The sequence below is a fragment of the Lynx rufus genome, unplaced genomic scaffold (genome assembly GCF_022079265.1).
Source record: "Lynx rufus isolate CCGP_SWC_20201006 ecotype Redwood Valley unplaced genomic scaffold, mLynRuf1.p SCAF_7, whole genome shotgun sequence".
In the NCBI taxonomy this organism is placed as follows: domain Eukaryota; kingdom Metazoa; phylum Chordata; class Mammalia; order Carnivora; family Felidae; genus Lynx; species Lynx rufus.
This window is the reverse complement of record NW_025814889.1, coordinates 92,358,970-92,373,840: the sequence shown is the minus strand read 5'-3', so window position 1 is coordinate 92,373,840 and position 14,871 is coordinate 92,358,970. Positions and strand designations below refer to the sequence as shown.

Genomic DNA, 14,871 nt, shown 5'->3' with positions numbered 1-14,871 from the left:
TGTGTTCAGATTGGCATTACACAAGGTAAAGTAAGCATGCACTTTTTTTAAATGAACACAGTTCTAATTGGAAGCTCCTCTCCATTTTATATGATGACAAATGAAATTAAAACCACACGATATTCTAGAAAATAAAAAACAGAAATGAGCAGCATACGAATGCAGGCACTTTACACACCTTAAGCCATTTAACATCTTAGCCATTCAACTTACATAAAATCCATGAAATAAAACGTCAGTAGTTAGTAGTTAGGCGCTCTAAAGACCCCTGAAACGCTTATTATCTGGTTGAAAAGAATATGGCAATCTTCAACTTAGGTAAAAAAGCAAATAATCTAAAGGCAAAAAGTTGTTTTATGGTTCTGAAGGGAGTCTACTGGTACACAGGTTCTTTCCTTTATTTACCACTTATTTATTCACTGCCTATTAAGCTACAAAGGCTGGACTATGAGAAAGGACAAAAAGTAAATAAACCTTGGCTCCTGACCTCAGAGGAGTCTACTCATTTTCAAAAATCTATGATTAATCCAAAACCACAAGGTATCACCTCACACCAGTCAGATTGGCCAATATCAAAAATACAAGAAATAACAAGTATTGGCAAGGATGTGGAAAAAAGGGAACCCTCATGCCCTGATGGTTAAGACGCAAACTGGTACAGTCACTAGGAAAAACAGTATGGAGGTTCCTCAAAAAATTGAAAATAGAAATACCATAGGACGCAGCAATTCCACTGATGGGTATCTGCCCCCCAAAAACAAAAGCACTAATTCAAAAAGATATATACACGGAGCACCTGGGTAAGCTCAGTTGGCTGAGCGTTTGACTTCAGCTCAGGTCATGATCTCAGACTCTGTGAGTTCGAGCCCTGTGTCGGGCTCTGTGCTGACAACTCAGAGCCTGGAGCCTGCTTCAGATTCTGTGTCTCCCTCTCTTTCTGTCTCTCTCAAAAATAAATGAACATTAAACAAATTAAAAAAAAAAAAGATATATGCACCCCTAACTTCATTGCACCATTATTTATAATAGCCAAGATATGGAAGCAACCTAACTGTCCACTGATTGATAAAGAATGATGGAATATTACTCAGCCATAAAAAAGAATGAAATCTTGTCATTTTCAACAGCATATATGGACCTAGAGGGTATTAAAGGGGTATTAGAGGCACAAACTCTAGTTATGAAATAAATGGCAGGGATGAAAAGTAAAGCATAGGGAATATAGTCAATACTGTAATAATTTAGTATGATGACAGATAGTGACTATACTTATGGTGACGACTGTGTAATGTACAAAATTAAAACTGTCAAATCGTTATGTCATACACCTGAAATATAACACTGTATGTCAACTACACTTCAATAGAAGTATTTTTTAATTTAAACCTATGATTAATGGTTAAACATTTTTTTTAAAGTTGAAATAAGCACCAGTAAAATTAGCAACAGGTATTTTTACAAATGAGGAAAAACAGATTGAAATAGTATTAAGTTATACCAAAAGTTACTTTTTATGGTGACCCCAAAACCAGAAGGTTCTAAGAATTTCTTCCTTCTGTTAATTTGATATAAAAATTTGCACTATAAATCATCTTATAAGAAAGTTGTTTGACAAGCTTAAAATCTGTCCATGGCAGATTCAAAAGACAATTTGTAAAATGTCTCTTAAGCATTTACTATTTTAGGTATGGTGCTAAGAACGAAGATGATAAAATAGACTCAGTCCCTTCCTCTTAACCTTTTCATCTAATACGGCAGACAGGTAAATGTACAAATCCCAATCTTACAGATTTTGAAAAATACTCAAGGACATTTGACAATCATCCCACCAAAAAACAGACTATTGGTTTGGATCTCAAAGGATTAACACCTTTGAGTGTTAATTTGCATGGGGAAAGCTGGTTTGGGATTTAAAATTTTCATTTTTGTCTGTGTTAGTGTGGGGTGGGGTTGGTAGCACCAACAGCAATGCTAAGGGATGTAACGCTTCATGAGTGAAGGGCCAAGAAGCAGTTAAGAATGGCTGGGACACAAATAGAAAGAAACCTAACAGGAAGAAGACAGAAATGTAGGTTGAGGTCAGGATAAGAAAGGTCTTACATACTCACTGACTATGTAGTGAGAACCTATTATGTATCAAGTACTATGCTAGGCTCTGTATAAACAAGAGATGGTAAAAGCACATAGTTCTGCGGTCTTGAAGCTTACAATACAGTCAAATAGAGACATTTTAATTAAAAAAAAACTACATATATGGGTTAATTATATATGTAATTATGAACAGAGATAAATGCTAAGAAGGGAAGGAAAGGAATATGGCACAAAGAGAACTCAATGGTATAACAAAATAACCTGATGTAGACTGCATTGGGGGTTGTGCACCAGGGAAGAGTGAGACCTGAAGCATGAGCAGGAAATTTTTTTGGGGGGGCGGGGAGCAGGGAGATGGCCAAGTAAGCAAGGACCAGGAGGTTAAAGAGATTTGGGGGTCTTATTAGGATTTTAGTCTTTATTTTAAAAGCAATGGGAAGCTACTGAAAGGCATCTGAGGTAGAGATGGGGAGACTATGGAAATGATTAAATGTGCATTTCAGAAACATTCCTCCAGCTACATACACTATGGTAAGAGTTTGGAGAGAACCAAGCTTCCTTCAGCCAAATTGAATGGAGAACAGTTAGGAGAGTTCGTGCAGCAGTCTAAGTGAGAAATGATGGTAGCCAGAACGAGGGTTATGACAATCAATGGAGGAAGAAAATTGGACATACAATCGATCCTCATTATTAGCAGAGTAAATGCATTCTTGTTTCAGCTCACACACTGTAGAGTATCCTCTTCTCTATGTATTGCCACATCTTTTGCATGTTTGTGCTTTCTGTTAGTAATTTTGCTGTTTAAAATGAACCCCAAGCATAGTGAAGTACTGTCTGGTGTTACCAAACTACAAGAAGGCTGTGATGTATCTTCCAGAAAAAAATACATGTATTAGATAAGCTTCTTTCAAGCATGAAGTTAGTGCTGCTGGTCATGAGCATGTGTGAATGAATCAACAACGTAGTTTAAATAAGGTGTCTTTAAACAAGAATACACAAAACAAGGTTATGAGCTAACCAACTATGAAAATGTTGTGACTAGAGGCTCACAGGAACCTACCACTGTACTTCTAGAAGGCTTAGAATCACTAATTCAACATTCATAGTAACTTTATAGTACTAACTACTGAGAATAATAAGAACCAATCATTTGAGATTTAAAAGGTTAAAGTAAGTCTTTGAAATGGATTAGATATGGGGATGGTAAGGGATGAGTTAGAAAATGGACAAAGGAGGAGGAGGAAAACCACAGGACTTGGGTGTTACAGTCAGGTATGTACCCCTTCAGGAGTCTTACTGTGATTTAACAGCCACTGCCACATTGGATGGTTCCACCACTCATCTTACAACAGGAGAAAGGATTAAGAAACCTGGCTTAACTACAGACTACACTGAATGTCCATTCCTCAGAATCCTAATCAACAAAATCTCGGCAAGAGTGAAGGTGTGCACACCATAAATCAATGCCCTGCAGCCAAAAGTGAGGACTGAGAAGGAAAAAAACTGTAGCTCTGCACTTCAGGAACTGATCTGAGGCTTATACCTCTATCTCAATGTTATTTCAAATCAATCTGATACTTACAGCTAAAACATATTGTTTTCCTGTACAAACAACCTCATAGAACATCCATCTCAGACAAGTTCACTTACCACAAAATATGGAACATCCCCTTTCTAACTCATTAAGTGACTGCTTCTTCTTCAATTAGTTTTGCCTCTGCTTTAGTCTTGCCCTCCGTGTATTAGGATGTCCAATGATGGAATTGCCCCACTTTCCAACAATCCAATCTAATGTGAAACTCCACTTCCTCAGACCCTTCCCAAAATTACCCAAATGAATAGGACCCAACATCTTTTTACTGAGACTTCGCATAGTGTGTGTTCTCCCTCACTGTAATGGTAATAAACCCAACCTGTGTCAGGGATGACTCTACAAGAGAATTTCAAGGAGTAACAAGTGGTAAACAGTCCTTATATATCAAGTAGATAAACAAAGAAAATATCCACTGAATTAGTTACATAGAGCTTGTTAGAAATTTGGGGAAAAGTAGCATCGGTGATCTTAGGTGGGCAACAGCTAAGGAGTTTAGAGTTTGTCTTGCAGTCAATGGGAATTAGTGGGGAAGGCAATGATCAGCTGTGACATTTGGAAAGAAAACTCCAATGGAAGAGTTACCAACAGACTGGATTAAAAAGAGGCCTGAGACGGGAAGACTAATTTGAGAAATACTCATCAGAGAACTAAATGAGACAGAGAAAGGTAGAAGGGTGACATCAAGGTTTTCCAAATTGGGCCATCTGGTAGATGGTAATCTAACAGGACAAAATAAGAATAAAAATGGCTTAAGACGGGAGACAGGGAAGTTAGAACGTTAACTTCCAGGCTTCTACAGGAGTCCTAGGTGGATGTAACCTACAGGCAGTGCCATTTCATTCATTATTCAATAAGCAGTTGGGGGGTACCATCATTAGGAACCGTGCCAGGCTCTGCAAACAGTTAGGAACACCTGGCTTATTCTACTGAACTGAAAGTTCCTTGAGGTGAGTTATTCATCTCTAGTAAAACCAAGGTAGAGATATAGAAACAGTGGTAGAAATAGATACCTTGTATTGCACAATGAGCAGCTCTCACAACCCTCCCCTCATGTACAAACACAATTTTACCCTTGTTACCAAAAGAAAGCTAAATAATACCGGCCAAGTGCATCATGTAGTGAACCAATTATCTTTCAAAGAACTTACCACTATCTCATTTTTTCTTATTTATTCCCTTAGAACATGAATTTAGGACAGCCTTAGTACTGTTCATGTAAATAAGACTAATTTTTAGTACTCTTTCTTCTTCCCAGTTTCCTCAATGAGGTCTTTCTTCTATTTTTCAGTGGTGAGCCTTAATCATTGCTGATAATCAGCGTTAGCAGTACACCTTTATCAAGAAAAATCACGTAAGTGAAATCCAGTAGCTTACTGCCATCAACCAGCAAAGTACGTAAAAAGTGCCCAGACATCACCTTCTTAACCTCTACAAATCTATTTCTTCTGATTAAACTTACTTTTCTGCAAGTACAAGTTGTCCAGAGAACTTAGCTAGTATTTATTGTTACATTATTGTAAATGCCCATGTAGTACTTTCAGCTGTAAGACCTCTACGGTCCCTTCCAGCTCTAAAAGGCTATGATTCCATACCAGACCTGAGGTTTTTACTAATTAGCATTTTAAAGTTTCCAAGAGAAAATACCTTCTAATGTCCAAAACAACACATAAATAAATAAATTTGGTAACATAAACCATTATCAAGCTAGGAAATTCTGCAATGCACTAAAAAATTATTTTAAATTGTATCAAATGCTATTAAAAAAAAAAAGATTGGGAGATTTTACAGTGGTTTCTGGAAGACATTTCCCAAAATCCTTACATGCTTTTCTCTCAACTCTGGAATTAAAATCCAATTCAACTAAAACAAGCACCTATTAAGAACCCGCAAGGCCAAAACAGTACAGGATTCAGTTCAGTGAAACAAGGTCCCCACCCTCAATCAGTTCCCTACACGATACTGACCCCCAGCTCCAGTCAAAATTACCTACTCCCTCTCCCCCAATGGAGTTTTGTACAGTGTGCTTTCATACTTATACTCATTTTCTCTACCTACAATTTCAAGGCCTAGCTCAGATCACTCTATGAACATCAACCTCCTTGCTTTCATCTTCTCTGCCACTTAAGCCTAATAACTACATACTGCCCTGGGTTCTTCACCTTTTTATAAAAATGTCTTAACCATTCCACAAGCATGGAGTATTACTGAGGGCAAGCACTAGATCTTAAACATTTTGTAGTCCTTCTCAGGGAGTTACTAAAAGCATCTTCTAGCACAAAATATTCCATAAGCCTGAGAAGGAACTGAAATTTAAGTTCTTAGTCTTAAATGTACTCTACTCAAAATTCTGGAGAAGTAACATAACATGGTAGCTAAGAGTTCATGCTCTGGGGGTGTCTGGAAATCCCAGATCTAATGTCTAACCCACCTTGGGCAAGTACTTAATATCACCACATCTGAGATTCCTCAACTGGAAGAGAGACTGTTAGTATTCACTTTACTAGTATCATAATAAAGATAATTAGGATCAAGTGTACGAAGTCGACAGTAAGCATTAATGTTAACTATTATGTAGAAAAAAATAAAATAATGGTAAATTTTCTTTAGCTCTTGATTCCTCGTAATACCATAATTCAGTTAGTGGTGAAGCATATGAAAATAAAAGCAAAACTTTAGTTACCTCAACTCACTGAATTTTCAACAATATTCATAAGTGGAGCATTCACATGATTCGTGAACACTAAAGTTTCCATTTTGTTATCTATAGAATTACCTAACTACTGGCACTAAACCTAGTGCACTAAACCTTAACATACCACCTTCAGGGACGCCTGGGTGGCTCAGTTGGTTAAGCGTCCAACTTCGGCTCAGGTCATGATCTCCCAGTTTGTGAGTTCGAGCCCGGCATCGAGCTCTGTGCTGACAGCTCAGAGCCTGGAGCCTGCTTCGGATTCTGTGTCTCCCTCTCTCTCTGGCCCTTCCCCTCTCAAGCTCGTGCTCGTGCGCTTGCTCTCTCTCTCTCAAAGATAAACATTAAAAAAAAAAGATACCACCTTCAAAGAATACAGAATACTAAAACACGAAAGGACGTTAGACCCCCCCCCCAATTGAACCCATGATTTAAATCTTACAAAATGATTCTTTAAAAATGCTGACATCTGAAAATTTTGAAGCCTATACCCATTTCTTTACATGAACGGACTATGTAGTTATCCAGAGACCTAAAATTTCAGGCCTATTAGGGACCTTTTGTAATCACTCATGTACAAAGTGAAAATTTAATCCCAAATAAAGTAGCCTGCCCAAGATTTCACAGATGGTTCACAGAAAAGACTCCTTAGAACCCATGACTAGAACCCATATTTTGTGACCAGCAGGTCATATTCTCTATGGATTCCACCATGAGAATAATAATCTTTTTTTTTCTTTTTAGATACAGCATTGTTTTCTTCTGCCCTTAGCACAAGTAGTGCTAAGTGCCCTTGCACATGTTTGATATTCCAGACTTTTAACTTTGTCCTCAAGATCTTTCTGTTGGTAGATATTTTAAAGCATGTAGCAACAAAGTATGATATTTATACCAAAATAAATTTCAAGTGAGAAGTTAAAAGGCATAATTTTAAAATAGAACACATACATTCAAATGTCTGTACTGCAATTATACAGAAAAATGTTCAAAATACTTGACTTCAAGTGCTCACTATTTTAATCAATCTGTTAAATATCTGTAATTTAATATACACAGTGCTTTAGTTCCAAAGACTTGTCTGTTAACTACATGGCTTGAACATAAGACATGTCTTTAGAACAGAGTTAATAAAAATCTTAATGTCAAGGGGCACCTGGGTGGCTCAGTCAGTTAAGCGTCCGACTTCAGCTCAGGTCATGATCTCACACTCCGTGCGTTTGAGCCCCACGTCGGGCTCTGTGATGACAGCTCAGAGCCTGGAGACTGTTTCCGATTCGGTGTCTCCCTCTCTCTCTGCCCCTCCCCCACTCACATTCTGTGTGTGTGTGGCTCTCTTTCTCTCTCGAAAATAAACATTAAAAAATTTTTTAAAAAAATCTTAATGTCAAATTGCTCAAGTCACGGTTTCCACACTTATCTTTCTATAATGTTCACCAACTATTAGAAACATATCAATATTACACCTTTAGAAAAATAATCCACCAAGCAGTGTTTTGATTTACTCTGGCTGAAACTGGCAGATAATCCTTATCAAGTTCAACACTGACTATAACTTAACATCAGAGCAATATTTCTTTCATATAGTTTATTTAAAAAAGAAAACATGAAAGCATGTATGTATTATCTTTATAAGAAATTTAAGTATCTTCAGTCAAAAATCACATATGCAACATTCACATGACTTGATTTGTTTATACAAAACATATTACCCATACACAAGTCTCACTGGCTGACCAAAACAGTGCCATTATAGGAAAGTGCTACCTACCTCTAGTATGAAATTGCATACAATCAGAATGATATTGAGTACTTTTACAGAATGAGCCAAACTGACAGAAATGGGAAGGGGGCAAATCTCACCACACACTCTACACAGCCGTAAGTATGAATACACACACACACACACACACACTTAAATGTGTGTGTGTACATATCACCCAAATATGTATTTCAATTTCAGTGTCTTGCACTGGGAGCAAGCAAAGCTCCAAAGGGAAGTAAACAGAATTCTAACTCTAAAAAAAGCAAAAAAAAAAAAAACTTTTATTTTCTCCAATAATCTTGATTTTGATCTACACTACCCAAAACAAACACGTCTCTTCCAAAAAGTCACAACACTAAAATCTTCGGTATTAGCAAACCAGGTTTAAAAAGTTTCAAATGCAAAACTTAACTCCCTAGGTAGCAAAACTTTAAAAAATTCATTTCTGGCTTTGAAGTCACAGAACCAGAACTGTATTTCACTGGCCATCTGAATATGCCAGTACATCAATTTAATTAGGAACGTGATCATTACATTTTTCATGGTTCTCTTTTCACAAATGGGGAAATTTCTTCCTGGCAGGTAAGGTCTGGATGGGTTTTCAGGTGTTAAAGGGTACTGTTCATATCTACATAAAACTTGTGTAGACTTATAACTTATAGCCTTAAGACTTTGATTTCAGCCACGATTTTAATAGAAGACTATCTGTTCTTTTCTTTAAAATGCACACAAAACACAATCAACGAGCCTTAGAGAACAAAACAGGTATCAAAGAAATATAAAGCTTATTTTTAGACCAGGAGCTTATTTATTCTGTGATAAGTAAGGATAGGAGGTAGGAAGGAAGAAATCCAACAATTACTGTAATGCAAAAAATAAAAATAAAAGAGAGAGAGAGAAAGAGAAACCAAGATAACCCGTGAAAATATAATATTTCTTCAATATGCATGCTACAAGGTTTGGAAACGATTGTACAAGTCTTCTGGAACAGAACTGCTAATAAGTGAGGCTTCATATTCACCACCCCCGTATTTGAAAACTTCTGTCAGTAAGATCCATTTGCTCATTTTACTCTTCTGTTTAAGGTTCAGGAATTCACCTTTCTGGCAGTAATTCTGGATATAAGGAAATGAGACTGGAATCCCCAATTCCTGCTTAGTTTTTACCTGACAAGGAAAAATGACAAGAGACGCTGGCGGGAAAACCCTGCGAGTCAAGTTTCCCCAGCCTGGCTCCCCTCCACCCCACCCCCTTCTTCCCACCTTCCCGAAAGGAATGGTCCAAAGAAAAAGTTTATAACCCAATCCAGGAACAGCCACCCCAAAACAAGCACATCATTGAAGCTGAATGCACCTAGGCCCACTCCCAGCTGCGGGAAAAGAGGCGGCACCTGGGGCCCGGAGTGGGCAGCAGCCAGAGCCCCAGCGAGCAGGGCGGCCTAGTGCCTGAGGCGGGCGGGCCGGTAGGCCCGGCCTCCCGGTCCCCAAGCCTAGAGCAACTCCCTTCCCCACAACGGCGGGTGATTTTGCCCCTTCACGCCACCTGGGACGCGAGAATCATGTCTCGGGATTGGGGGTGGGGGCAGGGAATGCAGTGGCGGCGTCTGGGGACGCAGAAGGGGCCTCAGACCAGCGGCGGGCAACCGCCTAAAGAATGGGGGGAGGGGGCTGGAAGGTGGGAGCGCACAGGAGCCTGCGGGAGCGGGGAGCGGGGTGGTGGGCCGGAGACCTCGGGAAGGCAGAGAGACCCGCCAAGGCCAAAGGGGTGGGGCAAGGCCTGTGTGAGGGCCAGGGCCGCGGATGGGGCACCCCAAGGTGGGCGCAGGGTCGGATTTCGGCCTCACCTGAAGTCCTTGTCGCTGGATGTCATTTTTTCCAGCAAATTGGAAATGTGGTACGAGGCGCTCGCCATGTTGACGGCCTCGATCCCGCCCGCTGGCGTTGCTGGTGCTGCTGCCCGCTGCCGGCGCCGCTGTAGCTGGGGCTCCTCCTCTCGCTTGCGGCGGCTCCCGCTTCCACGGTCGCAAAGCGACGCCGACGCGGACTAGGGAGGCGCCTCGACAGGCTGCCTCCTCCTCGGCGAGGAGCGGGCCTGTCCCGGAGGAAGCAGAGGCTTCGGGGCCGGCCTAACGACGGCGCTGCTCGCAGGAGAACGAGCTCATGGGCAGCGAGGAATACAACAGGGCCTCTCCGGGGAGCTAGACGCCTCTACTCGGATCCGTCTCGCTCCCACTCTCTCCGCACTCGCTCCCTAGGGCAAGAGGCCAAAACCCGCCTCCTTCGCTCCAGGGGCGGGGGCGGCGAACGCGGGACGCCACGGAGAGCTGAGGTCAGGGTTCACGAAGGTCTCCCCACGCACGCTGTAGAGACGCTAGTTAAAAGGCAATCCTGTTGGCTGAAGACTCCGTCAGTCTTCGCGTGACCCGCCTTTCAGAAAGCATGACAACGACCAAAATGGGCTGTTCTCGCGAGACTTGAAAGCGACGGTTAAAGGACGGGGGGGGTGAGGGGTAAGAGCATGCTGTAATCTGAGAATAGCTTGATTTTTTTTTTTTTTTCTGTACGACAGTACTGGGGAAGGTTTACGATTCTTAAGGAGTATAAGGCCATAGAGTACTGATAATTAAGGTGCAGCGTGGCAACCAACATAAGAATTATTAAAAGGAGCTTTCATTTCGAATCGGACGCGTGGCCTACTTCGCCTTGACCACGGGGGAACAGTGTTGCCACGTGAAAACCACAAATCCCAGAATGCAGTCGGGGTTGTTACACTGAGTCAGGATGTGATTGGCTGAAGGAACTTGTAGCTTCCTCATTGGCTTCCGTGAGAGGAGTGGATGCCGGGATTTGTAGTCTAGCGAGGCAGTTGTGGTGGATAAAACGTTTAGCTCCCCGCGCCCTTGGTTTCTGCCGCGGGTTTGGATTTCCTCTTGCAGCTCTTTTTGCTGTTGTGGGGTGTCTGCAGAGCTTGGCTGCTGCGGTTTGGGCAGGCGCATTGCGGATCAGTTAGTGTTCTTGGCAGAGATGTAATAGAGATTTCCTAGCGCTAATCCTTGAGAATGATGGTAGTCTCATCCTCTGAAGGCAGCGGAGTCTCTGCTGCTCCTTCAGTGCATGAAAGAGCTAGCTAGCTCCCTAAAGCAAGGAAGGTCAACGACCAACGATTGTATTCAGGCCTACTCGTTTTATTCAGATTACCTAAAGGACTATCCTCTGTAGTCAGCTCTTATGGATTTAATAATCCTGCAGTTGTGTATTTTATTGTTTCCAGACACACACATACACACACACAGCAGTGGGAGATCAGATACCAAATCTTTTGCTTTAGTACCCACGTTTTTATCTGTTTAATTGGAATTGGAGCTAGCTAACAGGCCTTTCTAAAAGAAGAATGGGAAAGCCCAGTCAGGCGACAACAAAAATTGTCTCTCTTACTGCTCTTGTTAAGAAAAAGAAAAAGCTCCTTACTTCCAACTATAAAATCTGACGCTTCCCTACTGTTCTTTCCTGTAGTTGTCTTTTCTAAAAGTCAGGCACTGTTATAATCAATAACGGTTAAAACCGAGGAAATGTGATCTGGCCTCATAATTCATACCTAAATTTTCCCCTCGTTTACCCCCACATGTCCTTTTACTTTAATGCTGTGTTCCTCCCTAGTAGCACCGTATCTTTTCACTCATTTTACCCAAGTCAACCATCATTCTCTAAGAGTTTCAGCCACAGTTAACTCCCTTCTGAACAACCTTTCCACAATATTTATACGAACTATGCTTTGCACATCACACACAAACAAGCTGGTCATTTACCTCGGGTGGACCCCAAGGCTTAAAATCTCAGTCATCTGGTGATAACATTTTTTTTTAGCCTGAATCTAGTCAGACACCAACTCATGTTTTCTCCATTTGTGTATTAAATCCTTTCATTTTTCAGTTTCCAACTGAACTATGATATTTGTTGCCAGACAGCTTGAATATAAATTCTGCTTACTGACACTTATTAGCTGTCTTAGGCAATTCATTTTAAGGTCTCTGAGCCTCGTTTCTTTATGGCTAACACTACAATCATCAGAGTACAGTATTATCCAATCTGGCTGTTTTAAGAGTCAGGGTGGCTCAGCAGGTTAAGCGACCGTCTTCAGCTCAGGTCATGATCTCACGGTTTGTGGGTTCGAGACCTGGTTGGGGTTCTGTGCCGAGCGCTCAGAGCCTGGAGCCTGCCTCAGATTCTGTGTCTCCCTCTCTCTCTGCCCCTCCCCTTCTCATGCTCTCTCTCTCTCTCTCTCTCTCTAAGATAAAGTAAAAACATTAAAAAAAAAAAAGAGTCAAAGGAGCCATTGTCTGAGCCAGCTAGTGTTGCCATAACTAAATACCATAGATTGGGTGGCTCAAACAACAAGAACTTGATTTCTCATAGTTTTGGAGGCTAGAAATCCAAGTCCAAGGTAATAGCAAGGTCATTTTATCCTAAGGGCTTAGCTTGCAGATGGTGGCCTTCTCATTGTGTCCTCATGTAGTCTTTCCTGTGTGCACCCACACCCCTAGTATCTCCTTCTCTTCTTTTAAGGACACCAATCCTATCGCATTAGGGTCCCTCCCTTTTAACTTCATTCAGTTGTAATTGTGTCCTCATTTAACCTCAGAGATCTCTTTAGCGGTTCTGTCTTCAAATACAGTCACACTGGAAGTTAGGGCTTCAACATTTGAATTTTGGGGGGCACACAGTTCAGTCTATAACAGATATCCCATATAAACTGTTCAGCACAGTACTTGGAACGTAATAATATTTGTAAATACTATTTCTGGCATTACAAAGGTCGTGGAAAGCATCTAATAAAAGTCAGCTATTATTAGTAGAATATTCTCTCGGTCTTTTACTTGTCCTATCCCAAACCATTCTGCGTAGCCAGTTTAGAGTATTTTAAAACATTGTTTTTAGAGTGCCACTCAGCAATTTAAAAAGTTCAGTGGCTCTCTACTACTGAATGAAGTCCAAATGTTTTGGCAATCAGTAGCCCCCTTCATCTGTCCCTAACCCTTTTTTTCCTGAACTTTCTCCCACTATTCTAATATAGGAATTGCTCCCATCAATTTTTGGAGTCCCTCAAAGACCCAACTCCAAGTTTTTGTACAATCATCACTATAATAATAAGCCCTTACTTATAGGTCAGGTGCTAAATTCATTTAATCCACATTTTAAGTATGAGAGGCACAAACAGCTGAAGTAACTTGCTAAAGGTCACCAATAAGGTACAGTTGGGATTAAAATCCAGGCTATGTGGTTTCAGAGCCTATGCTCCAAATCTCAGTACTAAAACGCTTGTCCCCACCTGGAATGCTATTCATCTCCCCTGTCTCTTTCTAGGATCTTGAACCACTATAATAGTGTTTATATTCTAGCCTCCAACAAGAGTGTAAGTTTCTTAAGAGTGTATACCAACTTTAAACAACTACTGCTTCTTTCAAGTACTTAGCCCATGCCAAATTCATAAGAGACACTCAAAAGTATTTAATTTGGGGGTGCCTCAGTCAGCTAAGCATTAGACTCTTGATTTCAGCTCAGGTCATGATCTCATGATCATGAGATAGATCCCCGTGTTGGGTTCCACACCAGGCATGGAGCCTTCTTAAGATTCTCTCTCTCTCTCTCTCTCTCTCTCTCTCTCTGTCTCTCTCTCTCTCTCTCCCTCTCTCTCCCCCTTTCCCCTGCTCATGCTCTCTTTCTTTTTCACACACACAAAAAATACTTAATTCTGTTTTGTATTCTTGACCTCTTAGAGATTTGATCTGTGTATTGTTGAATATAGCTTGTAACTAAACAGTGGGAAAATGCTTTCCTTTAAGGATCTGTAAATGCTAAATTAATTTTAAGTGCAAAAGGAAATAAATAAACCTAGACAAGGCTGTCGTCCAAGAGTTGTCTTTCTAGTCAATGGTCATAATGGAAAACTGAGACAAGAAAAGAAAAATGGTGTCCTTCAGCTCTTTGAAGCTTCTTCAAATATCAACCAGTAGGTTGGCTTAATTCACAAACATTTATTGAGTGACTACACTGTTCTAGGCAGTGTACTAGATACTGGGGATGCAAAGATGAGCAAGAAGACGTTTTCCTTCATTTGGGGGAGACATTCATGTTGACCAAATCTTAAATTTCATACAATTTTTTTTTGTATTTTGTCTAAAGGAATGGATCCTGAAATTGCCTTTAAGATGTAAATATGATAAAAGGTAAATATGGTAAAATGTAAATAACTATTAAAAGATAACTATCAGTAAAGAGAAGGCAATGGAAACAATACAATTGACTTATGAAGTCATATGAAGTTGTTGGGGTACAAGCATGAAATGTTACTTTGTGTTTTGTTTTTCAAACAAACGCTGTTAATTCTTTTACATGACTCTTAATGACATATTGGGCAGATCCCAGAACTTTACCTTTGAAGTCTTCAAAGTTCAGTCTAGTTTTGTTCAACGTCCATCCTGACACCACCTCCTGTTTCTATACCCCTTACAGTTAAAGGGAATGACAAGGGAGAAGATAAGGGGAAAGAGGAAATTTTTCTTTATTTACCTGCTTATAGTTCTACCTCTCTCTTGACTGTTGATCGCAGATATCCAAAGACCGACTGGCTCGTGAGGGTCAAGGTTGTAAGTTCTTTAACGTGTCTTTCAGAGGTCTTCCTTCTGCACACGTCCATGACTTAACACATCTGAGCATTCCCTAGTCCTCCAGGTGGCAA

General features: G+C 40.6%; 1 protein-coding gene across 1 annotated transcript in view; it reads right to left on the bottom strand.

The window, feature by feature from the left end:
- Positions 1-10,417, bottom strand: part of CAND1 (cullin associated and neddylation dissociated 1) — a 43,237-nt gene extending 32,820 nt beyond the window's left edge. The window contains exon 1 of the mRNA XM_047065939.1: positions 9,980-10,417. Coding sequence (XP_046921895.1) covers positions 9,980-10,047 — 68 coding nt within the window. The 5' untranslated portion in view covers positions 10,048-10,417. The remainder of the gene's footprint in view (positions 1-9,979) is intronic.
- Positions 10,418-14,871: the final 4,454 nt, after the last annotated feature.